The sequence below is a fragment of the Chlamydotis macqueenii genome, chromosome 9 (assembly GCF_036417535.1).
Source record: "Chlamydotis macqueenii isolate bChlMac1 chromosome 9, bChlMac1.mat, whole genome shotgun sequence".
NCBI classification, from domain to species: Eukaryota; Metazoa; Chordata; class Aves; order Otidiformes; family Otididae; genus Chlamydotis; species Chlamydotis macqueenii.
This window is the reverse complement of record NC_141564.1, coordinates 5469072-5495462: the sequence shown is the minus strand read 5'-3', so window position 1 is coordinate 5495462 and position 26391 is coordinate 5469072. Positions and strand designations below refer to the sequence as shown.

Genomic DNA, 26391 nt, shown 5'->3' with positions numbered 1-26391 from the left:
ACCATGCTTATTCTAATCCACAGAATATTTCTTGGCTTTTTTTTCCTCTGCAGTTAAAGGCATGCACCACATCAACAGGTATTAGCTAACAGGTATTAACTAAAGGTACATGATGTTATAAATAGTAAAAATCTATTACTTAAAAGTTTAGATGCCAAGGCGCAAGCTCAGGATGTTAAATTTCCTCTGACAGTATTTTCATGATTTCATGAGCTCTTCGTGTTAATAAGGAAGACACATTTCCTGATGATGAACTATGCTGCTGAAAGGAAAACACAGGGCCTTGAATTAAGAGTTTCCAACAGGTAAGTTTAAAAAACACGCACACAAAACTTTACAGTATTTTTATGCTAATCAAATTTCATTTAAACTGTTCTTCCAAGCATTGTTACTTGCCTCACTGAAACTAAAGAGCTTCGGTCATGTAATTTAATCTTTGACTCATCATGCAAATTAAATCACACCATTCTCATAAGACAGCATATAGGTTTTAAATAAATCCTAGGCACCTACACGATCACTTACCAAAAATTACATTTTCTTTAAAAAAAAAAAGTAAAACTCTAAAAAAAGACCTCCAAAATACTGGATATGTCCTAGTTTCAATACTAGTAGTATTTCACTGAGTTGTACGGAAAAACAATGAAAAAACTTTTTTCTTTTATGGAACACAGAGGTCACGCTCTGTAAGCTTTTTATGGGGTAGTCTAGAAAAAAAAATCATGATCTTAATAGCCCTCGCATACAGTTATTTCTAAACAGAGGCCTATTAAGACTACAAGCAGGGATAACAATTGTAGGAAGAGGCCTCAGACCTGGACACCGGGAGGACTGCGTAAGTTAGTGGCCGCTCCACACCTCAATCAATTCATGTAATAAAGGACCGAACAAAGGAGAGACGTTAACTGGGTGTTCCCCCGACCAGAAGGCTCTCTCAGGTGACGACCCCCACCTGCATTTCCCCCGCCGCCAGCCCGGAGAGAGCCCCCACCCCCCCCCCCCCCAATCCCAAGAGGTGCCGTGCAGCAGCGGCCGCCTCCCACCCCAGCAGCGGCTCCGGTAAACCCTGCGCAGTTCTGCACTCCTTACCCGCGGGCAGCGTTTGCGGAACTTAAGGGCACCGGTCCGGACCCTTCCCTTCGGACTGCCTCCGGCTTCTACACGCAAACGCACAGGCACGCCCCGGACCCCAAAGGGCGCAGGCCCCCCGGTAAATTCAGGACCGGCCGGGCGCTGTCCCCCTGCCCAGGCCGCAAGCGAGCCCCGGGCGCCTCCCAGGCCAATCTGGCCGGCAGGACCCGGCCAGTCCCTCCCAACGCCGAGCGGGGAGACGAGGCCGGAAGGCGGCGAGCACCGGCCGGGCCAGGCCGCCCTCCCCGGCCCGCAGGGCACAGCCCGGCCCTGCCCCGAGTGGCCACCCCGCACGCAGTGGCCGCGGCGGCGCCGCCTCCCGGCCCGGTCCGACCCGCGGACAACGCGCGTTGGGCCCGGCGGCCTTCGCCACCCCCCCCACCTCACGCACCGCCCGCCACCCCGGGCCCGGGCCCGACCCGCCGCCGCCGGCCTCCCCCCCCACCCCGCCTCGGTACCTCGGTGCGGAACGCGGCCTGGCGCCTCCTCGGCGGCGTGTCCGGCGGGGCCTGCCCCTGGCGGCCCGACCGCCTCGGCTCCGGCGGCTGGCGGCGCGGCTCCGGCGGTTGCAGGCAGAGGCGCGGCGCGGTCCCGGCTCGCCCGGCCCCCTCCCCCCCCCCCGCCCCGCGCTCTGCTGCGTCGCTGCGGCCCTTCCCTCGCCCGGCGGCGGAGCGCGGCGCCAGCGGGCGGCGGAGCGCGGCGACTCTTCCGCCCGCCGCCGCACGCCACCGCCCCCTGCCGGCTCGGAGGGCCGAGGGCGGCGCCCACGCGGGCCCCACGCAGCGGCGGGGCCGGGTGCGGCGGGGGGGGGGGGGGGGGGGAGCGGAAGGCCCACGGGCCGCCGCGGCCGCTCCCCGCGAGTGGGGGTCGGGAGAGCCGCTGCGCCAGCTGCCCCCGGGCTGGGCTGTTGGGGCCTCAGCACCGCGCCCCGGGGCCTGTGTGTCAGTAACGGCCATTATTTAGTATTATTAATTTTTATTATTTATTTTTTATTGTTATTCCTTTTGATTCTTTAGTTTTATTATTTATTTAATTATATCTTTTTTCTCTTTATTACTTATTATTTTCTATTTATCATTTTCTATTTATTATTTTATTTATTTTTTATTATTCCCCCGCTCTTTGCCTTAACCCGCTGTATCCGTTCACAGCCCCTCGCGCTGTTGGAAATCCCTTTTTCCCTGTCACGACGCAGGCTCGTGACGCGGCGTTGCGCCTTGGACTTGGACTTGAGCCGGCCCCCGCGCCTCAGGTTGCCGGCGAATTATAGTCCAAAGGTTTTCTGCTAGTTCCCGCCACGGCGTGGCAGGGCTTCGGGCTGTTGCTGCGTCCCTGGCAGGGGATACTTGTACGTTATTCTCACCGTGGCAAATGCAGATCAGCCTGAATCAAAAAAACCCCACATCTCTCCCAGCATGGATCAAGTTGATGTTGTCCATTAGTGCAGTATAATATACAACACCATTTTAAAGCAGAAAAATATATTTTTATGGAACAAGTCGTGAATTTCTTACAAGCCATGAGGTGAAACCTTGCCCCCGCAGGGTCTGATGCGTTAGGGCCGTGCAGCAGCGCGGGACATGCTGGCCTGGTTTCCCGAAACGTCCTTACGCTCCTCGTGCTCTGCTGCGCTGTGCAGCTCTGGCCAACAGCTTCTCTCTTCAGCTACTTTTTAATTACCTGTCTCCACATGCCATTCCTCCACTTCCTCGTCACATCGCTGGGGAGGGGTTGGGTCGGCCTTCTCGCTGCTGTCATTTTTTCATGCAGCAGCATATTGCTGCTCTGAACTTCACGTGCTGCGGTTGCCTTGTCCGCCGTACGAAAAGCAAATGGCGTTGGCGGGCAAAGCTGCCTCCAGCCACCCCACGGGCTCCCGCCGGGACGCTTGTGCTGGACACGGCCACTCTTGCTGGGTGGCTTGGGCAGTCGGGCATGGAGAGGCTGAAGCTCCTCTCCCTGAGCTGCGCTCACAGCTAAGCGAGCTCGTATTATACAGAGGGAGAATTGACTCTAGCCGTGGTGAGGTGACTGGGCATGTGGAAAGCAAAAGCAATTTCTGTAGCGACACCCAAATCAGTGCAACGGGGTTCCTCTGGGGACTGCAGGGTCTCCTCTCTGCTCCCATGCCTGGCACGCGTTCCCTTCCCCCGAGCTGGAAGTCTACCAAATTAAAAGACAAACAAACTCAAACTGAAGCAAAAATAGTCTTCATACCCAGACAACAAATTCCATCCCCAGCCGTCAGAAAACAGAGCATACCAGCGGTGCCTGGCTGGTACGCCCAACCAGCGCGCTCAGCCATTGCACTGCCCCATGGGTTGCATTTTTGGAGATCTATGTCCCGTGTACTCTGTACTAGCTTTGTCTTTTGGCAGCCTGGCAGCAACCTCCGGTATTTCGCAGTCCAACTTCTCACCCCTGTGAGATGGATTTTCATTCCTGGACCCTTTGCACGTCATCTGCCTGCAGCAGCTCAAAGTCCCTTTGTTCTCCAGTTCCCACCCTGATGGCTCCGTGGGCTTGGCTGCAACATCCTGTGGGACACGGCTCCTAACAGCAGAAGAAAAGAGATTCCTGGTGCCCTCTCCACTGTGGAAGGATGTCCTAGAATGTGTGAAATGCTCAGCCAACAGGTCTTCTTGAATCAGATCGGATTCAAGATCCAATAGGATGCAGAAAAACGTTTCTGACCACGCTGTCCCTGCATCTGACAGCATGGGAACGCAGAGGAATTTGCACTGGGCGCCGTGGCTGGGCAGCTCCAGCAGCACTGGTTCAGTGGGGACGCTTCCCTGGACTGGCACGCCAGGCTCCAGGTCCAACCTGGCAGCGTGCTGGTGGCACTGGGGGCTGTCCCAGTCAGCCCTGCCATGGTCAGCACCTCATGGGACAGGACATGGCATTATGAGCAAGTATATATATATATATCTCTATAAAAGATATAAGAGCAATGTTTATGTATATTTATATATACTTGCTGATATCCCCCAAATATAAACTTGCTTTTTTATAAAGACACAAGAAATGAAGCAGCTCTGGACCCGGAGCAGGCGGGGGGGACACGCTGCCTGTGTGAGGTGACAGGGCCATGGCGAGTGGCTTGCCAAGCTTGCCTGAGCCCACAGCAGTTCTTATATCCCGCTCGTGAGCTGGGAATAATAATTTTCAAAGCCAAGATGGAAAGGGTGTGTATGTCTGAGTTCAAATTTTTAACCTGCAATTAGGCTAAAAACATCCAAGTTTAAACAGATAGTATTCAGGGTACTGACTAGAGAGGAGAAGAAATCAAAGGCAAGCGCTGGTACAGGGATTCGACACCAGCTCCTGGAAAACGGACACTGCTGCTTTACAAATGACCGTTGGAAAAAAGACCATGCAAGTAATGGGTCCCGTGCGATTGCCATCCCCGTGCAGTACACTGCAGGGAAACCCCTGGGCAGAGGGAGCATGATTCCTCTAAGCTCTCAGAAGCAGGAATTAAATTCCACACGTGAGAAAGCTCTGAGTACACTCACAATTTGCTAATTCACAGCCATGACTGAGGCATCCATTGTGAATTAATTAATCCTTGCAAATTAGGAAGTGGATAAATGTTTAAAAGTTCAAGTTACTTCACTGGAAAAAAAATGTAATTAGAAAGGCAAGTACTCGGGTGCTTTGCTCAGGAGGGACAGGCAGGTGAATGGGATCCCAGGGATTTTGGTGCTGCTTTGAGGCCCAGGGAGCCTGCAGCTCAGCTTCACCTCCTCTAATCACCATCCTACACCGAAAAATGGCAAAAGTGGGGAAAAATAATATGTCATCCTGTGAAATTAATCCTCCTTTGAGCAACTCTGTTATGCTCACCGCATTTCTTCCTCTGAGTGTGCCTTACGCAGAGCAGCTGTACCCAGCACGGGATGCGGGGTCCTGCACAGCAGCAGCATGGACCAGCTGAACCGGCTGCTGCTCTCCAGGACCAGCTCCCCCCGAGGAGGGGGTGGGAGGCTGAGGGAGTAGTGGGAGGTATATGGTTGGGTGAGAGGCTGAGCTCTCTGGGAGGCCAAGAACAGGTGGAGGCAGGGAGGCTGCGAGGACACCACCGGCTCCTGCGCCTCAGCCAAAAACGAGGCGAGGCCAATGCGTCCCTGCAAGACCATCATAGTTGCAGGATGTCACCCACACCAGGCTGGTTTCCTTAAGAGAGCAGCGACACAACTGCCTCTCAAATATGATTTTAAAGTAGGTCCCCAGCAGCCCCTGGAGTGTCCCACCTCGTCCCCAAGGATCGAGGCTTATTTCTTAATCCCTCTGCTGCACTCTCCTCTTCCTCAGTACTTCACTCAGGGGAAATAAATAATCTCCTGCTTTATCTTGTATTTTTTTCCAGGGCTGTAACGCAGTAGGATGCCTTTTCCCTTTGGAGGATGATTCCTCCTCTCCTCCACTGCCCTGCTGTGGGACAGGTCCCGAATGCCTCTCATCGTGTTCCACATGGCATCCTCCCAGGTCCTGCAGCCTGCCATGTGCTTTTGGATGTCACTGCCCATAGCCCAAGCAAGGTAAATGTGACGCTCCAGGCATCCATGCAAGGGCTACCCGCCACGTAAAAATTTTACCAGGCTTTGGGAGAAGAGAGGCTCAGCTGCTGCAGAGGTACCTCAGGAACCTGAATCTACCCACCAATCTTTCTGAAAGAACTGCTTTTCTTCTATTATTTCTCAGCACTTTTATTCTCCTGCTCTGTCCAAATCAATTCTAAAATAGAAAATTATTGAAGGAGAAAGGATTTTCCCCATTACAACCGTGAGTTCAGGTTGAAAGCCAGGGAAGGGGAACTGGAAGCCGGTTGCTCATCCTCCGGGGAGCTGGCTTCTTTTAGTGACCCTTCCTCAGGCTCAGCACTCCCAAAACGACTGGTGGGTTTTTTCAGATGCTTTCCCTGTTCTTTTACATTTTAAAGAAACAATGAGCCAAGTTTACTAACTCGGTTCATATTTAAATAGCGTCCCTCAAGCTTTGAAGCCCACACCCTCGGGATAACCCTGCTACGCACTTACTTAGCGCTTTACCCATTCAAAGGACTTTGCAGAAACTAATTAATTAGCTCTTACAGCAGAAAACTGCTGCAGTGAACGACGTGCTTATGTTCAGCTGGGTTCCGCTGCTGCGGGGCTGGGTTAACACAGGAGCCATTGCAATGTCACTTAACACTTAAATCTATGTCAAGCTGCTCCAGTGAATAGGTGCAGCGATCTTCCCCGAGACTGTCCTCCTCCTCTTCCTCATCCCTATAAAAAAAGAACAGTCTTCTAGATACATTTGGAGAGGGAAAAGAGTAAAGACACTGAACAGGAGAGAAAGATGGTTAAATCAGACGGTATTTATAAAACAAAAGTCAGTGTAAAACTTTTTGCTTAAATTGGTAAAAAATTCAGCTATAAAAATATACATACAAAAAAAAAAACAGCTTAGCAGGATGTGATTTTATGTACAGTCCAGGATGGACAAAGACCAGAGACCCTGCGGCTCATGCCCTCCCACGCTACACCCCTGTGTTTTCTGCTGTCCCAGCAGCAGCAGGGTTGTGCCGAGACTGGGCCGGCAAGTGCAAAAACCCTAAGTGAGTGTTTCCCCACTTCCTCGGCTGCTGCAACCCCAGGCCTGCAGCACCAGAAACGAGCGGCACGTAGGCAACGCTGCTGCAGAGGCGGGTCCCCCCGGCCGCCCCGCTGCCCACCGCCCAGGACAACGTGCTGGCAGGAGGGCTGCAAGTCCCGCTCCCTGCAGATCGTTAACGTTCGTGCTGACAAGGGTATTTTGTGTCGAGGGGGGGTCAGGATGTGGTGTCGGTACGTGCATACACACGTACTATAAAAAGCAAGTGGCTATTGGCATGCAGCCATGCCGGGACGAAAGCCGCATTTATGCAGTCACAGAAGAGGTATTTGTCTCAAAAAGGTGAAACTTAACCCAGATCCTTCCACAGCCTTAGGAACGGAGAATCTAGGAAGAAACAGGCTGTGCGGGGTGCAGGGGCTGGGTGTACAGGGGGAGCAGGTGCTGGGATGCAGGGTGCTAAGCCCCGGGTTGCGATATTTGGGGAGCCAGGCAATCGTGTTGCTGTGAAAGTGAAGCTTACTGAACAAACCAGGCGCTTGCTTCATTATAGATGAGGCTCATTATTAGGTGACATCTGGTAACATCACACACACAGAGAGCACGAGGAAGCCCAGAGCTGCCCTCCTGAATGAAACAACTCCTGGGATGCCCCGTGAGGAAAGTTCAAGGACCCCCTTGAAGCCCTCTCCCAAGCTCTGCTCTTCCCCACCTCACACCACCGCTTCGGCACAAGCAAGGGGCTGACCCTTATCAGCCCATCACCACCCACACGGCTTATCAGATTTTCCCCTTCCTATAAGGCACTCTTGGCCTAGGAGCCCTGTTGCAAGCAGCAGCTTTCTGGCTGCGAAGCAGGAGATAAGACTTCCTCCGGGGCCAGGAGCACTGCTAACCCGCCAGGCAGGAGACAGCTTGAGCAACGGCAGGAGCATCAGCTGATCCTTAACACGAAGGCTGGATGGGGGTGTGTGAAAGAAAAGGTGAGAATTACTCAGCTGGTACCAGCCTTGTAATTATTTCCTGTCCCAGGAGTCCACTCCCCAAGATGGTAGAGCCAGCTGGTACTGAGGAAGCTGAGCTGGGGCTAGAGAGGTTTGGTGTACCCAGTAAAGGAGCTGGATCAAGCGATGTCAACAGAACTTCCAGAAGATGTGTAATGCTATGTATGAAGCTGGACTTCCCCTATGATGAAAATACTGCATGTGGTCCAATGCCATATACATCCTCTCTCCCTCCACCTGAAAATGTCTTTGGAGCAGGTGAATCTTCAGCTGTGCTCCTACCCCTGTCTATGCCATGGTGAATTGCATGAACATTGCCTTGACAGGCCACCACGTCACCACAGACGTCACAACTCATCTCCCTCTGCCTCTTCACCACTTGCCACACAACTCTTGCCCAGCCACAAACCCCATCACCTCCCAGCCCTCTACCGAAAACAGTGACCTGGTACAGATAGTGCCATCCCAGCCCCGAGGATTTAACAGATACAGCCTTCCAGCACAAAGGGTGTCTGGAGCAGCCTTCCCCAGCTCAGCTGCAGCTCCCCTCGCTGCAAGCCCTGATGGTGCCTCCAGTCCCGTGTCCCATCACGGTTGGCATCTGCTGCACAGGGCTGTGCTCTCAGCCGACTCTCCTTATAATAACAAATGACTGCAGATGCTTTTCTCTGTGCCTCAAGCACTGATAAATTGTCCTTTCCTTTTCTACCCCAGCTTATTTCCAGCACCATCCTGTCCTGGCTGGGCTGTGGGACACACGGTCCCCCTGCAGACCCTGCCATACCAGCCCAAGATGGGACGCAGCGCGTCCCACATCCTAGAACTGAGACCAGTTTGGAGATGTAGCCCTGGTCCCCCCAGGCAATCCAGCGGTGAGTAATCTCGGAGTGGCTGCACGCCGGAGCCAGCCTGCCTGCCCGGGCACCGTCTGCACCCTCCGGACCCGACGTGTCCAGTCACCGCGCCAGCACGTCCTGCTGCTCCTCCTATTCCTCTCTTGCTGTAACATTCTGGGGGCAAACCACCTCTGGGCGACACAAGGCTTCAGGACGGGCTGCTTGGGATTTACAGCTATCGAGAAACTTCCAGATTTAAACCTGGAGAACTTTACCCCTCATTTTTAAACCTCAGCATTGAACCAGAACTGACCTTCTGAAAAACCCAGACAAAAACCTCTTTATTCATAATGACTAAAGCCCCTGAGCAAACAGCCTCTCCTGGCTGAGTGTTTGCTCACAGCAAGGCAGGTCCAGAGCCCGTCCCCAAGGCCGGGAGCGCAGGGTGCGGAGGGCATGCTGAGGTTGCGCATCAGGGCCGACCCGCTCCCTGCCAATGCCCCCACCTTACCCTGCCCGCTCCCGCACCGCCCTGACCTGCGCTTTGCTCCTCGCTTCACAAACCCCGCGTAACTGCCTGCACCCAAAGCAAAGCCGCTACGATACAAGCAGACCCAGCAAACCCACACAGAGCTGGGGGTGCTGGATGCGGAGGGACACCCCGAGCACCCCATCCATCCCTCTGATGGCCTGCCCACCAACACCTCCCCTGGGCCAGGGACCCACGCGCCCACACCCAGCCAGCACAGACACCTCAGGAGAGGGGCAAGCAGTGGCTTAACTGGGGACAAATCCAGTCCAGGTGCATCATAAAATCACAGAATGGTTTGGGTTGGAAAGGACCTCTAAAGCCCATCCAGTCCAGCCCCCCTGCAAGAAGCACGGACACCTCCAACCAGATCAGGTTGCTCATCTCTAGCCTGGAAAAGAGAAGGGATGGAGCGGTCCTGCTGGGAACCACACGTGCAGCAGACCAGGTAGCGCTCAGGAGCACCTGCCCATCTCCCCTCCCCTGCAAATCCATCCCTGCAAAAGGCTCAGCCATGTTAACGAGGCTGTTTTGTTAACCAGCCAGGGGTCTGGGTTGGACTTCTTGACCACCCCAGCGCTGTGTGGTGTTATGAGCTGGTGTCCAGGCATCACGCCTGCCAAGGCGTGACACACAGCATCCTCCTCGCAGCGTGGGGCTCCTCAGCCCGGCTGAGATAGCTCCTGCCCTCCAGCCACCATGCAGGGAGGGCTCATTGACAGGAGAAACACGGGGACACCCACAGCAGTGGGTGGTTTTGGGCTGCTCACCCCAGCGCTTGACCTCCACAGAGACAGCACAACTCCATCTCACCCGGCTTTCCCCTCCAGCCCTGAGCAGGGAAGCAGCACAGCTGCCCCGGCACCGGGCAGCCCCTGCCCAGAGCCCAGGGAAAACGGGCTGGGACAGAGAGGAGGCAGAACAGAACTTGGAGGAATTAGAGGAATAATTGCAGAGCTCCTCAGCATTGACAGCAAACCAGAATTAGTCACTTTCTTATGGGGATTTTCTTGGTTCTGCTCCCTTTTCTGTAGGCTTCTCACTTTTTTCCTAGGAAGTGCCTAAACTGAACTATTACCAGCTTTCACAGCAAAAACTTATTTTAAGTCATTTTATTTTGCCAAACAGAGAGAAGGGAAGAGGATGAACAAAAGATTCACAGAAAACACTCTTTTCTCTCAATATTGTTGCTTTCCATTAAAAAAAAAAATCTTCTTTCCTCAAAATTAATTTCACAAGGTTCTTTCAACTCAATCAATACGGTTGGGTTGTTTTTAAATTATTATCTTGTCAGAACTTCTTATTCAAAAGCTTAATTAAAGACATCCCTGCTGTCCTGTAGTTGCTCCTCTCCGGCCGCCTTGGCCGGCAGTGCCTTGGCCGGTGCGTGTGGGACAGCCCAGCCCAGCCCAGCTGCCCGGCAGGGACCTGCCTTCCATCTCCTCTCCTGCCTTCCTGGGGCAGCCACCTTCCGCACAGCTGGCTCTGCAGACCAGCTGAGACCACTTAGCACCTGAAGAAGGACAGTCCTTGGCCAAAACACTGCCGTGGATGCCCCAGAGGGAGCAGGCAGGGGGCAAGGAGGGGACACCCATGCTCGCAGCCCTGGGGACACGGCCAAATTCCCTCATCCCGTGGCCCCCAGTTGCCCCGAACCCTTCCCCGGCAGGGCCGGGGGGGCGCTGACCATTTCTCTGCTGGTTATTGGATTGTTCACGGCTCTCAGGTTTGTTTGAATAAGCCCTTTTGTTTGCCGGCGCTTTCCCACGTCCCTTCCTTCGCTAGGCAGTCGCGTGTCCCGAGTCAAAGAGGAGCCCTGGCCGCCAATCCCCAAAGAAAGTTTTCTTCTGAGCAAGACATCTGCGTCAGGGGGAACCTGCCAACATCTGCCACACTTTCCCCCTTTTCAAGAGCCTTTCTTTCCCTCTTAAAAAGTGCAGGAACAGATGTTAAAAGTTGTTTTCTTTCTCCAGAGTGTGAAATGTAGACAAATAGCAAAAAAATAAAACTCCAAGCAGTGCTGACCCCTTTCTCTTTCCTTTTTTTTTTTTCTTCCCCTGAAAGCCCAGGAAAAAAGGGAGGCTTTGTTTACGAAGGAGAATCCCCTTTTCAGTGAAACCTGGCAGTGGGCAACGCAAAAGGAGAGCGGGAATTTGCAGAAAGCTCCCTTTAATGCTCATTTGCATTGGCCTGTTGGGTCCCTACAATCCCCGGCACAGATGTCAGCCTTCCCCCAAAGCCTGCACCCCCCCGCCTCCAAAATAAAGGCCTTTGCCCTGACTGAGAGGTGTAAAATAACTGTTTACAGCAAAAGCTGCTCTTCTTTTTCACTGCCCTGCTGTCTTACAAATGAACCTTGAAATGAGCTCACCCGGAGCAGATGCCAGCGGGTAAGCCGAGAGTCTCGCCCCGCTGAGGCTGGGGGCTCAGCTGCCCCGCACGGGCCGGGCACGGGCCACGGCTGGGCACCAGGGGCCACTGTGCTGTTCTTAGCCCCCGCATCGCACTCGGGGGACTTCTCCTCTTCCTCACACACCCTCCGAGCCAAACCCCACCAGAAGCTGTATGCCCAGAGGGCCGGCAGGCACTTCCAGCCTCCAGCACCCCAACAAAACCACCCTGTGCCCCCCTGCCCCAGCCCACCCGCTGCCTCTTCCATGCCGCGCTGCCGGGGTCACGGGGCGATACGGATGCCTCAGCTACGCCTTTTATAAATACTGGCAGCACTCTGCTTCCCTGGGTGAGCTGGAAAAAGTGTGAAAAACCCAAAGGAGTCTTCACTTGTGGGCAGGCTGACATAAAGGGCTCCCATGTGGGGCGAAGGGACCTCCTTTTGCTGTCTGCGTGGGGAACACACCGGAGAGAATCAGCCCATCCCTGCTCCCTTTACCTGGCCCAGAAGACAAGTCATTAACCATCCCCTCCCAAACCAGCCTTTCCCAGCACAACCACAGCGGGCCCCTGCCAAGTAGGGCGCTTATAAAACCGGGTAACTGCACCCCAGCTCTGCGTTTGACTGACAAACAACCTCTGCCCTGCACCGTACCGCATCTGGGGCCGTGGTTTCACGGCGAGCCCGGGCAGCAGGGCGTACAAGACGTGCTGCAAGTCTGTTTGCGCTTACATACGGGCAAACACACACCCACACAGCGTTTTAAGCACGGGACGCCATGTCCTTGCTTTTATCTCTGGGGTACCTCCCCACCTACGGCTGGAGGGGGCCAGAGAGGGCTCTGCCGCCGCCGCACTCCACCAGGTGCTGGGAAATCCCACCGGCAGATCGGGACGGCTTGCAGCCCTTCTGAACCGCCGTGGCCGCTTCCTCTGCATTTCAATCGGGTGACGCATATGACACCAACCCGAAGAAGGGCTTCACCTGCGGGACCCAACAGGACCCTGCCAAATCCTGCTTATTAACAAAGCCACCGCCAGAAAGCAAAAGTGCAGTCACAAAAAACGCCTGCGTGCTCCCCACCCAGACCAGAGGCAGAGCGAGGAGGCATAAAAGTCCATTCTCACCCTGTGCCAAGTCTCCTCCAAAGGCCCCTCCGCTTCTGCGCTAGCATTTCAGAGGAGAGAACAGAAAAAAACCCTTCCCCCAAAAACCCACCCAAGCCTCCTCACAGCACAGGGTGGGGAAAAAAAAATTAAAGTCATCAAAATCCCACAGAACTAACTTACTTCTAGGTATGTTTGCATCTGCAATGGCCTGCAAGTTTAATATTAAATTCTACACAGCAGCAAAAAACTAGAAGGGTTGTGTGTTTCGTACATCCAGCCACGTGAAAGGGAAAATTTGGGTTCCCAAGAGGTAAATAAAGTTCCCGTGTTTTCCCTAGAGGATTTCTGTGATGGAAACAATGTTCCTACAGGCGTCGGCTATCAATAGTTTTTAATCCATCATCATTACCTTGTAATAATAATTCCTGAGAGCAGGAACTCCTAGCTCAAGTACTCTATTAATAAATTAAAAGGCTGCTTCAAAGATGTAAAATGGCTGGGGCTTGGGCTAGCAGGTAAAGAGAGGCATCACTTCGAGGAGACAGAGTAGAAGGCATTTTCCCAGTAGAACGACAGGCAGAAGGCATTTTCCCAGGTGTAACTCAACCGCTTCCCGGCCATTGTTCCCCTCCCTGGGAATCTGTGCGAATCGAGCGAGGAGCCCTGCAAGCTGCTCAGAGCGCGCCCATTTTCCTTCCCTTCTTCCCCAACAAAAGAGCCCTCTCCAGAGCCCGGCGTCGGAGGCCGGACATCTGTCGCCGTTTGGGGGGGCTGGCGTGGTCATTGAAAAGAAGCAGTGACCTGTCAGCTGTGATTGATGGCCGCAAACCTCCGAGCTCGACCCCTCCTGTGGGAAAAGAAGTCCCGCCAAGGAAAGTCCCCTTTCACATGCTAATTTTGGGTTATAAATACAGCAGAGGAGCAGCCGGGCAGCAAAGAGCCCGTTGGGAAAGGGAGCGACCCACTGCCCCAGTGCCTCTGTCCCCAGCAAGCTGGATTACAATGACAGCTGCGGCCACCGCCGGCAGCAGCCACAAGCTGGCCAGCACCAAGGAGGAGAGGAAGGTAGGTCCCCCCTCCGGCACCCATGGGTGGCACGGGAGCGATGCGTGGTGGGGCTGGGGCGCTGCTTCTCAGAAAAACCAAAGCGGGCAATATTTTGCCTCTTATTACAAAGATGCTTTCTCCGAATTCAAGCCACGTGGGTGCTTTTTCTGCTTCCTTTCTCTGGCTTAGCAAGGTTTCTCTCTGTTTCATTTGGGCAAACTCTGCTTAAAATGAGTAGAAGTGGGAAAATTGAGAGTTGATGCTATCTAAGGGACAGGCTGTGACCAGAGCATCTGTATTTCGTCCCTGCCGAGCATCACATCACCCCATGCTGGCTTCAGGCAGGGCATGGGACCCTGCTCTTGCTGAACTGCAGCAGGGAGAGGTGGGAGGGGAAAAAAAAAAAAAAAAAAAAAATCCACTGCAATTTTCCCTCCTCCTTTTCTTTTCCCTGCCAGTTAAGGAAACCCCTCATCGAGCGGAAGCGAAGGGAAAGGATTAATAACTGCTTGGACCAGCTGAAGGAGACAGTTGTGGGTGCGTTTCACCTGGATGTAAGTGCTCATCTTTATGCTGCTTTTTTGTCTTTTTGCTGGTGGGGGATTGGTTTGGGAGTCGGCGGGGGCAGGTTGTCTGTTTTTTTTAAAAAACTAGGCATTGTACAAACCCGTCATTGCCTCTAACTGCCATGCTCTCTCCTCATCAGCAGTCAAAACTGGAAAAAGCAGACATCCTCGAAATGACGGTGAAGCACCTCCAGAACATCCAGAGCAGCAAGTTGATGGGTGAGTGCCCGGTCCCCCACCCTGCCGGCGCAGGCAGGGCTGGGGCAGGAGGGTGCTGGTGGCTTTAATCCCCTGGCAGCTCGGCAAAAGCATCTTTCAAACCTGTGGAGGCCCAGGCTGCTGCTGGGGTTTGGTGTTCTCCACTAGATGGGGAGATGGAGCTGGGCACTGGTTAGCCCAGGGAAGGGTTTATTTTTTTCATTCCAGAGCTGCTTTCAGCTTGCTGGTCTAGTTTTGCCCTTGGCGGCGGGTAGCAGGACGCGCTGCTTTTGGCCCACTCAACAACTCCCCTTGTCTCCTCTCCCACGCAGCCGACTCCAAGGTGGGTCTGGAAGCGCAGCAGCGGTACAGCACTGGGTACATCCAGTGCATGCACGAGGTGCACAACCTCCTCCTCACCTGCGAGTGGATGGACAAGACCCTCGGAGCGCGCCTCTTAAACCACCTGCTGAAATCCTTACCCAGGTCTGGAGAAGACCCCTGCAAAGCGACATTAAGGTCTTTGAGCCCATCTCAGCAGCCTCTCTTGACACCAAAAAGCCCCCTGAGCCCTAAGGGGAACATTCGGGGCACGAACCCATCACAGGAGCGCTTCTACCCCGTGGAGAACAAGCAGGCTTTGAAAAATTCCTTCCAGCCGCCGTCGCTGTCGGTTTTCAGCCAGGTTGACGCCGCACCTCCCAGACAGGTCCTGCAGCCAAATTTTTCCCATAACAACCCTAGAATGGGGTCATTAGATATGTGGAGGCCGTGGTAAAGTATGTTTTAAAATGTTTATCCTAACCTTAGACACTCTTACCTATGTATCTTATAGATATGTTTCTTTAAAACACTTGTGGAGCAAGTCTGTTCCTGTAGGTGTACTAAAGACCAGGGTACTTCAAGCCGAAGTAAACCTATGTGTAGCCTGCATTGTAGAAGGCTGCTATTACTTTTTATTTATTTAATACATCTAAATTATTGTATAGAATCCTCTCCTGCTGTTTAGTATATATTAATTATATAGCTTTCTTGTCTTACATTCTTAAAATAATTAACTTCCTATTAATAGAAACACAAGACAGCAAGCAACGACCCTCTCTGGCGTCAAGCTTACCTCTCACATCTCACACAGGTCACCGAGATCACTTTGTTGGATCAAGGGGTAAACAGCTGATCTCTTCTGCTTTTTGTTTCTATTATTATCCCTCTGCAGCTGTAGGAGATTCTGGTTCTGATTCCTGTAAACATGATGCAGTGATTGGGGGGGGGGGGGAGAAAGAAAAAAAGAAGAAAAAAAAAAAAGAAAAAAAGAGAAAGGGAGAGACTTGGTTTGGGCTTTTTAGGCTGTTTAGAAACTCTGGATCGCTCACTCTGTGAACTAGTGAGCTACGTGTGTGTATATATATGTTACATATAGTTACATGCAGGGATTATTTTTCTTTTCTGTGACTAAAAGTTCTAAATAAACTTTCGTAAGATAACGACCGATATTTCTCCCAGCCTTGTCGTGTCTGCTCTGACTAAGCAGTACTTGGGGATCTGCTGTGGTCTTCTCCTGTCACAAATGGTTTTTCCTGAATGTGGTTGAAAGAGATGGTTTGGGTTTTGCCCCTGATGCTTTGTAGAAAAAGCAGAGTGCACCACACACACACAGAGAATCACCTGGATCACAGTAACACTTTAAAAGTTGGGAAAGAAATCAGGAGTTGGGGTTTATCAGCCTGGAGCAATGCTTTAGCTTTTACTTGTAAGGGAATCACAGAGATAATCTAAGGGCAGAAGGTAAAATTCTCTGGGACAAATCTGCTCTGCTTGCTGGCAACATTTGGTCCCAGTTTTCCATCTCAAAGACAGTTAAAAGTTCCTCACAGTTAAAATAAAAGAGCAAGGAGCTCTTAAACAAACACTGTGCATGTTAATTAACGGACCCGGAGTTCAGAGGGGCTCATTATGCAGCAAGACCTATTTGATGATGTGCTGAAGGAGTGAAAACCATCACCTCTGGGTTTAGCATCTTTCTCTGTGAAGCTCTCCCTTTCATCCAGCCATCTTGAAAAGCCATTTGGGGCTGTGGCATAAGGGTGGTAGGAGAAACAACTGGCCCACACATGGCTGCGCGGAGGCACGGCAGGTTTCTTCAATCGTGGGGTCAGAAGGCAGGTAAAGACACAGAGCGGTACAGATCTTACCACAACCTCAGTTTCCATCCCCTGCCTGAAAATTTGGACTTCCCCCTTTACTGATGGGAACCTCTGGAGCGACGACCAATGTGGAAAACGTGCCCAAATTATCCTACCACAAAGATGCAGAGGAAGGTGGCAGCGGCAAAGCAAACCACTAAATCCTGGAAGAGGAAAGACATCAAAGACTTTCCCAGTTTATTATCACACATATTGCTGAAGTTCAGAGAAAGCCCCACACCCAGAGGAGCCCCCACAGCTGCACTCACCCAAGGAACCTCCATTGCCCAGCGCTGGGGTCTCCACACCAGTGGGGCATGCACGAGGGGCAGCTCCCTACCCAAGATGGGCCCTGAAGCTTTAATTTACTTTTAGACAGTGTCAGTTACGCATCTCATGGTACTGGTGGCCACCTCCTTGTTACTCTGGGAGAGGCTGCGATGAAAATATTTTACCACAGTTTGACAGCATCAACTTAAAAACACATTTTCCCCCTTAAAGCTGTAAATCCCCAGTGACTATAATTATCAGCTACGGTTACCGTGCTGAAAAGAGATCAGTGGGAAATATGTATTTCATACCATCTCTGCTTGTTTACTTTGTGCATTTGAAAATACTTTGTGGTTAGTGAGTTTTATTATTTCCTGTTTCCAATCAGTCAGGTTTTGTTCTGTTGTGGGTGTGGAGGGAAGAGTCACATTGCAGCTGGTGAGAGAGTTTTAAAAATAGAAAAGTGAGACTGCAAATACTTGGCCAACAATCTCCAGGAACAGTTTCAGTGCAAGATGCTCATTTTTCATCGCCTTCATTTCAAACCAATGGTGACCTTTTACATGATCTCCCTGTCACGCAGCCAGCTACTGCTGCAGGAATCCGTTGCGAGTCACTGGTTTTCAGTGAAGAAAACATTTATTCAGAAAGGAGGAAGATTACTCATAGCATTTCATAACACAAATTTCAGCTATTACTTGTGTTTGACAAAGGAACTCCGTATTCACTTCAAACACGTGTGGTCTTACCAAAACCAGGACTGTACAAGAGCTCTTTGCTCCTCAGTACAGGCAGCTCTCCAGTGACAACCCAAAAATGCATTGCCAGCTCCTGCCGTCTTCTCCCCAGGAAAAAGGGGGCACAAAGAAGCTCCCCCAGCCAGCTGGCTAACACAGAGCAGATAGCACTGCCCTTGTAAATCAGCGTTTGAAGCTGCACCATCACACGCGCTCCGGACACGGTAGCAGAATCCATACAGATGCTGTCTTCACCTCTGCAGCAGGTGCCAGCCACTGTGTCCCCTGGCTGCCGGCTGTGCCGGGGCTCGGTCCCCCAGCACCCGGATGAGGCACTGTCAAGCCTGCGCCGCCATTCCCACCCGGGACTGCATGCCCAAGGCTGCAGGGGTTTGGAGGCACAGGCGGCAGGGATGCTGCACACCCAGCTCTCCACCTCACATGCAGACTGGAAACGGCCAAGACAAGCACCCAGACCAGATTCCTCAGCACGGGCATGGCCAGACAGACCTGTCTGCTGGAAGCGCTCGCAGGATGCATCACCTCTCACTCAGCACACGCAGGGCCGGGACAGCCTGGTGCAGATCTGGGCTTTATTTGTCCCCTGCCGAAGTATTGTTCCAGACACATATTGGTGAACAGAGCATTAAAAAGCAGGGGCTGGTTGCTACACACATGGGGATGTGCAGGAGGCTGGACCCGAGGCTCAGGACCCCCACGTGCCTTTAAGACAAAGCAATTACAGATTTATATAATAACGTAAGTCCAGGTGGACAAAATACCCAAATGCATAGCAGCTCCTGTTACATAAACTGCACTCCCAGACCAGCTCTCATGGAAACCAACAAGAAAACTCTTATTTCTCAGAAAACAGGACTAAGTCCTTTCCCATTAGGAAGGTACAGAGGCTCATGAGTATATAAGAGAACTTACAGCCCTGCCGTGTCTTCTCCCAGACACACACAACCCTCGGGGCCTCTGAGCATCCCTGCCTTTCCCCTTACTCCTCCTACCACCCTGAGGGCACTGGAGCAAATTCTTTCTGGGCCACACAGTCCCAGAGTCACCCACAGCAACCAGGCCAAAATGCTGTAATGTTGTGTTGCGAGCCTAGCCCAAAGTCTGTCACATTTTTCAGACCTTCCACACACTCAGTGAATAGCGCAGCAGAAGTTGAAGCCAGCTGTGGATCTGATCCGCGCTGCTGTGATGTTTCATTTATAAATCACAGCCCTGGTGAGAAGACGGCTTGCTGCCCAAGGCACCACCGCAGACCTGCCAGAGCCTGGGAACTCGCCGTGCTTCTGGGACTCTCCTATGGTCCCTGCACTAGGTGTCACAAATCCTACTGCACATTTTGAGTTAGAAAGCATGTTAGAACATTTTCCTCTAGTTTTCTACGGCTAACACCACCAAGCAAGTGGACTTCTTCAATCAACCCCACATCTGCTGCCACAGAGAGATCTGGTCCTCTAGAAACAGCTCAAAGGGGCTCTTCTTTGGGGCTGGAGGACTGTCCCTTCTGCTCTGCCAAACAGCAAACACCCTCAAGGAGAGCTGGAAACAAACTTTCTCTGCCTAGATAGTTCAGCTGTAAATTTGTTTGCAGAGAGGAAAAACCCAGTGACTGGCCTTTCTATCCCACCAGAAATGCTGCCCTGTGCCGTAAAGAGCCAGTTTACTGCCTTTCGTAGCCATCTAATGAAGCTCTCCCTCTTCACTTTTATCCTCTACTGGTACGGACATTTACGGTGACTCTCGCACACTCCTGGTACGCCCCGTGTATTGCAAAGCGCAGGACTTAGCTGTACGAAATAAGGCTTTACCTAAACCACGCAGGCACTTCCCCAGTCCTGGTGTAGCGTCCACTTCACTCTCTGGCACAGGCCCCTGCTCGCTTTCACAGCCTGACCACCAGCAGCTGGGCTTTGCACGGCACCCTGACAGGATTATGTGGGGACCTGGCCAGCCCTGAGGAGCCGACTGTCATGGACCCGGCATCGCCAGCCCCCGAGACAGCACACCACCTTTAGCTGACACGTCAGAGTTTTCCAAAGCCACAGTGCTCACCAGATGCATTCCATAGGTTCATATCATTCTGGGCCATGAGCATCATTTTTGGTCGTTGATGAAGGGAACGGAACAAACGCTGCTGGAAGCACCTTCCTGCCCCTGTACGCCCCTCACCCTTCACTCCACGCTGCTACAGTAAAAGTGTTTGTCCGTCAAAAAATCGTAAAGCCAGAAGCAAGCCTTACACAACCACAAAAGTACAAGGTGAGGACAGACAAGCTGTGCCCCAGACAGCCAGTGGATGGAGCATGGATCACACCAGGGAGCAGGTAACCTTCTGCAACACAAGCCACACGCAAAACTGAGCTCAGCAAACTGCTTAGCTCTCCCCCAGCACCCTCTCTGCATGGTCACACCATCTCCTGCTGCTCAAGCTGTTTCTTTCTACCTCCTATGGGCTAAGAAGGGAGAAAGAGAGAAATAAGTGTTTCCACACAGTTCAGAAGAGCAGACGCTGGGCAGGATGGTAAAGTGCACCAGGAGAGCCACGGCTGAGCTCCTCGGGGCAGAAGAGCTCCCACAGCAAGGGCAGAGCAACGCTGTGCAGGAGCCGGGACTTTCCTGGGTCCCTCTCTAGGTCTGTGGGAAGAACGGCTCAGGAGCAACCACATAGCCTCAAGCCTCTCTTGCCCCCTGCCCTGCCCTAGTTAGCCTACATGAGTGCTGCAGTACAAAGCCAAGCACTTTAAGATACCCGCTCTTCCCACCGGAGAAACTGTGCGAACAAGCAACCCACGTGGGATAGCAATCACATCACCTCATGCGCTCCTGAAAAGTGCTGAGATAGATATTATTTTGATAGGTGTGAAAGAAGAACCGTCCAGACCATTGAACACAACAAAAGCAATACCTGGACAGACAGGTTCTCCAAACCAGACACGTTGCTGTCAAAATCCTCTGGGAAAAAGGAGACCAATGCCTTCCGGCGCTTCCCAGAGTTTGACAGCGCACTCATGAACACACGCCTATTGGAAGACCTCTGCAGCAGTCCAAGGCTTTGTCCTCCCTCGTCCACGAGAACCCATGAGCAAAGAGAGCTTTCTAACACAGACCCAAGACACCAGAGGAAAGCCCTGAGCCTACCAGTACAGCCTATCTCAGCCACAGCTCTGGGTTTGGCGTCAGTCGCCCCACGGTTTTTCAGAGCAGACGCAGTTGCAGCAGCAGAGCGTGGGGCAGCAGCTAAGCACGGCCCCACAAGACAGCTGACCTTGTTCCAAGCCCAACTCTCACCTCCACCGACTCCACACTGGAATTTTTCCTCCGTCTACTTGGGGGTGACCATTGTATTCATCTCGGAGATCTCTAGATGAAAAGCACCAGCAAGACGCCACGGATTCCACAGATTAAAGAGATGAGGCAGGACTTTAAAAGCGCCTCTCCAACCAACCGTCGTATGAGTCACTTCTCTACTGTCTTCCCAGCTCCAGCACTTGCCTCTTCAAAGTCCCTCCACACAGCCATACCCTTGAAACAGCAGCAACCCTCCTTGCAGTGGGGGCAGTGCCTGGCCCAGCCGTCCTGCTGCTCCCAGCCCCATCTGATCCATGCTCCCCACCAGACCTGCACCATCCTACCGTTCTGCCCTTGTGTTGGCAACGGTACCATCAACCCAGCTCTTGCTACCTGACCAAAACTGCCCGGCTCACACGATGCACGGCATCAGTCTGGTCTGAATTCACCCCGCCGGATGAAGTGAGCGTCCTCCCACAGCTGACGTGAAGGCAATGTGGAAGCACGAAGCTGTGCTTGAGAAGATTGATTTGTGGCTGGGAGATGCCTTGTTTTTTTTGCAGTGACCCTCTATTTCCTTCACAAGGAAATTTTTCCAGCCCTGGCCCATTATCAACAGGCTGGCAGGCAATGACCATATCAGAGCAGCAGGCTCTGCCTGTTCCTGTGGGAGGGGGTGCCTGGTCACTCCGGGCACTGGTGCATCGTTTGGGAAGTGTGTGATGTGAGGTGATACCTGCAGCTGGGCAAGAAGAAGCAGGGAAGCGTTGGCATTAAGCCTGAAGAGCCGTTATCTGTTCCAGCTGTTCCACTGTTCCACACAGCTGCAGGGAACTGGCACCACTCTGAGCACTCGTCGGCTGGTTATGCTGCCAAGCCCAGGCCAGTGGTAGCCGAAGGACAGAGCCCAAAGGCAGTGAGCCTGGAGGTGCTCCCGGGGGTATTCCCTGGCACGGTGCAGCTCCCGGCTCTGGCGCAGCCAGAGCACAGTGCCCGGCAGCTCAGCACCCCAGCCAGCGGTACTGCCAGCAGTGGGGCAGGCTGCCACATCTCACCTTCCAGCAAAACGCTCCCAACAAACCAGCCCATCCCCTCCCACGCCCTGATCTTTGACAACAGGAGAGGCTGGCAGGGGCCTTCCCAAGGGATCCCAGGATGGCTGCAATTACTTTCCAGACCACAGCAACCCCAGGGAAAACCCACATCTGCCCCAATGAAGGTCTCAGCAGACAGAGGTGGAGGAAGAAAATCACTCTAGCCATTCCCCGAAACACTTAACATACAAAACAGTGGTCTATGTTCTCCCCGATGGCCCATGCCGAAGCTACCGCAAAGGGGGAATACTCAGCCCTTGCCCCGGCAGAGCAGAGCCTGCAGACACTTCGGTGCATGCCATGCTGCAGTTGTAGGGGTGGGACACAAGCGCGATGACCTATGGTCCCTGGAGAGCTAAACTTCAACACCCACTTGAAGCCACTACCCTCCAAGGGCTCAAGGTCACATAAGCTCAAGGGCAGCATCTACATCAGCAAATACTTGTGTGTGATGGAGATCAGTGGGCTGAAGCAGTTGGGTTTGAGGTTCCTACATCTACCATGTATGCTGCTCAGGGATGTTACTTCCAACTAGACTTAGTCACTGGACCAAACCCCTGGACATGCACATGGTTCACAGCTGCCCAGAGGACCAGCTGCTGCTTCCAACCACCACATCCTCCTCTGCAGCTGGAGAACATTTGGTGCGAGCTCAGAGGAGAACTTTTGATCTAGTTTTCACCAAAATAAACCCAGTTTGTGTGCACAAAAACTATGCCATCAACTGGTACAGGGCGCAGAGAGTGAGGACAATTAGGAAATTTGCTTCAAAACCACACAACTGCTCCAAACTGAAACGGCAGTAAAGTCAGAGCCTACGATCTCTCAACTCCCACTGGTTTTGGAGGGAAATACGGCTACTCCAGGTGGAGCCTAAAGCATTTCCATAAAGTTTTGGTTTCACAGCTTTACTCCTAGCCCCTTCAGGGGATTTTTACACACCTTTCATCCAGCCATCTGTGTCTATATCCAGCTCCTGGCACACAGATCAGAAAGGCCTCGCCCGGTGCGCGGGCAGCTCTTCTTCCCTAAACGCGGGGCAGGCGCTGCTCCAGCTGCCTGTAGAAAGGCAGCCCACATCATTCCTGGGGACTGGAAAGCAAGTCTGAGCGGGAAGGGATCTGCCTGCCAAGGTCACATCCCTCTACCCGAAAGGCCACTGGGCCAACAGTCTTGAGATGTTTTTCGGTAGCACCTACCTGTCCTCAGCCAGACGGGGTCCCATCACGAGGTTCCTGCTTCACACCGAGTACCTCCACAACCACTCACATGGTCAGGGTGGATCCTGAGAGAGGACAGGGAGCTTGACGTAGGCATCAGGAAAGCACCCATGGCAGAGGAGCAGACAGAAGCTGCAAGGTCTCTGTCGGATGGACCAACTGCTGCCAGCTTGAGAGGACAGAATTCTCCATTCACGCAGGATTCTGGATTCCCTAAAGTGGGAAATACTGGTTTTAGTGGCTTTCATCACTCAGAGGGGAAATACAGAGTGAAAAATGAACAACCAGGAGAGCAGGTACACAAGCTGTACATTTTAGAAGAACAGCAGGTTCACTCCAGTGCCTACCTGTTTCCGCCATCCCCATCCGGAGGTCCTGAGTCCTTCCACAGCTGGGACGGGAACCACAGCGAGGTGGACAATATCTACCTCCTCCCAGCTGTGCTTTCATAGCTCCAACAATACCCTTTTCAGCCTTGTTACCTCTTCACAGAGAGGCAAAGCACTGAGGAGGAGTGGATTCTGGTGGCCTCAGAGCTGTGAAACATCCGTGGCCAAATTGAGTCCCCGGGGCTCCATGCTGCTGGGTGGTGCAAGGCTGATCCACTGGTGGTTAGCTGTGCCAGGGCTCTGCGCTCGCCAGTTGTACGCCGCTGCCACAAATATATGTGAAAACCTCCCTCAATAAATATGTGAAGGCAATACACACTCATTTTAAGGGACATCACAGTAACTCAACAACTAATACAGTTTCAACAGAAAGATCAGGAGGCAGCAAAACTTGAGGAGACTAAAGCTGGTACACAAAATAATTGCTTCTTCAAGAGGCTCCCTAGGCTTTTCCACAATAAAGTCAACAATACTGAGGGCAGAAGAACCATCTCAAAGCAGCGGTGAAGCCCGCGGCAGTAGACAGAGAGAGACAACCACAGAGAAATAATGGAGCAGCAAGTCGCCCTGTTCACGCTGCCATCAGAGTCCTACCGTGGTATTTTTTGGTGTGTCCTGGCTTCCCAGGCATTCTGAAGGAGTCAGAGATCAGCTCCCGGCGTGGCCCTCGCACGCGGCACAGAGACAGCTAACCTGGCGTGGGTGGGAAGACACAGCAGATTCCATTTTGGGCTTCCAGAGGTTTACTGCACTCACAGGCAGGATGAAACGTCTTTGAGATCAGGCAGCTTGTTGGCTGTGGAGAAGGGCCCTTGTCTTTTTCCAATGAACACTTCACAGGTGTGAGAGCAGGACCACCACCATTTTCAGGAAAAAGGATAAAAATGCTGATTATTTCCAAGCTCCCTTCCTTCTCCAGCACCCTCAAAACCATCAGCTCCTCTTTAGCATCCCCCTCTCCCCAACCCATTTCAAAAGGTTGTTTTGCCCTACCCGTTCCTAGTGACAGAGCACGGCGTGTGTACCTTAGATGAAGGAGACGCCGCGTTCCTCCGGGGTAGATAAGGAGGTGGAGGGGAGGAATGCTTTCCCCTGCATGTCTGTGCACAGCCCAGACCCAAACAGAGGCATGCGACTGGCAGATTACTCCCAAAGTACTTGAATGCAAGTCAAGGTGGCAAAAACGATCAGCCAAAAGCCATGCCCAAACGGGGAGATACAGCGCAAGGGCTGCCCATCAATCGATACACATCCAGCTCCTCTCACCTGCGCTGAACCAGTCTGGCTGGGGCAGCTGTACTGGCAAAACTCCCCACCACAGCAAAACCCACCAGTGGAATCAACTCAGACCAGCAAAATCAGCTTTGTTTACTCAGCACTTCTATGCCGGTGTAACTGGTAGGGAGTTTGCAGTGAAGCAGCGTAATTAAAAGCAAACAGGCAAACAAAGCTTTGCCACCAACGTCCTGCACTGACCAGATTTAGACAGCGGGAGGCTGTTTGATCCAGGGGTCCTCTGCAAAGCAGGTACAACGGACTGTTTCAAAAACTCCCATCTCTGGGGTGACATACAGATGCAGAAGGTGCTTTGGCTGAGGTACGTGATCAAAAATACTGTAGGCAGCTGGAAACGGGGGAAGACAGAGAAGCAGGAGAGCTCTTAGCACGAGGCTTTCCCCACCGTTGCTTTGGGACTGATGTATTTGGCTGCTGGCCTGGAGAGCCTCCGAGCTGTGGGATGTACGTGTGTAGAGGCGTTTGGTGTCTAACAGCCTGGCTAGAGACAGGAATTTCCCCTGTCTGCACTGTTGCTTGAAATAGCTGTTATGATAGAAAAGCATAAGAATGGCCTTAGATGAGAGCAGGAGCCCACACAACACAGCATCCAGTCTCTGATGGCCCAGGGTGAGAGCAAACGGGATGGGCTCTGAGCTGTTATTCCACAGCACACAACAACCACCCTGTTTTGGGGTTTTTTTTGTGGTGTTTTTTTTTTTTTTTTTTTTAAATGGCTTCCATTTGCAAATTGCCTATTATAATCCCCACATATTGAAATCAGAATCAAGCAGGGCCAAGAAAATTAAGATTATGGAGACTTGAATTTCAGAGAGCTTGTGCTGAGGTTCCTATTTTAAGTCCCATCAGATTTAGGGCTGCCAATCAAAGGGTCACATTTGCCTTCAAAGATGGCTGTGCTATGAGGCATTTCCTGATGCTAAGCGCCCTGGCTTAGCTGCCCATTGCCACGGCAAGCAGAGAGCTGCGAGACCAATCACCCCGACATATCAAATACCCAGCAGCTCAGTGCTCTTGTCTGGGGGATATAAAAAAGTACTTGCCCTAATCTCATTTTCCAAGCGATGGTGCAGCCTTAAAGCGAAGGAGATGTTCTCCAATGAGCCTGTTCCTGGGGCACATTGCCATCTCAGGGCGACACGGCATTGGTCTCTGTGGCAGCATTGCTCCAGCGATGTCCTGCCACCTCTAGCAGCCCCTCGGTGAGGACACCTGATGTGGGGAGGGCCTGTAATTTTTTTCCAGGATCTCCACTCTCTCCAGAGGAGGTTTCCTCATCAGCCAACACAGCTGAGAGGGAGGAGATGGGTGAGTACAGACACAGGGTCCCGGCACTGGGAAGTGGGGAGCTCTGCCTGGGGCAGCTGCAGCATCGACAGAGCAGCTGGGGCAGAGATCTCCCCTCTCCTCCCACTGCCTTGCCAGAGCTTTTACAATTACTTTTATAATTTTATCCCAGGGGAATAAAAAGATTTAGGCACGA

At 52.5% G+C, this 26391-nt stretch overlaps 2 protein-coding genes across 3 annotated transcripts in view; one reads left to right on the top strand and one right to left on the bottom strand.

Annotated features, from left to right (window-relative positions):
• The window catches only part of CAB39 (calcium binding protein 39), a 44090-nt gene extending 42365 nt beyond the window's left edge, over positions 1 to 1725 (bottom strand). Inside the window, exons 1-2 of one of the 2 annotated variants that reach the window (XM_086754757.1) lie at positions 1590 to 1655; positions 140 to 259 (exon numbers count right to left, since the gene is read on the bottom strand). The gene's annotated coding sequence lies outside the window, so the exon portion shown is untranslated. Of the gene's footprint in view, positions 1 to 139; positions 260 to 1589 lie in introns of both variants that reach the window. The other variant, XM_086754756.1, reaches the window with a different exon arrangement.
• Positions 1726 to 13562: 11837 nt separating this feature from the next.
• Positions 13563 to 15631, top strand: LOC104478499 (transcription factor HES-4). Its single transcript, XM_086754929.1, has 4 exons — positions 13563 to 13667; positions 14108 to 14203; positions 14356 to 14434; positions 14746 to 15631. Exons 1-4 carry the CDS (start codon positions 13605 to 13607, stop codon positions 15189 to 15191), a joined length of 684 nt encoding a protein of 227 aa, XP_086611055.1. The 5' UTR covers positions 13563 to 13604; the 3' UTR covers positions 15192 to 15631.
• Positions 15632 to 26391: the final 10760 nt, after the last annotated feature.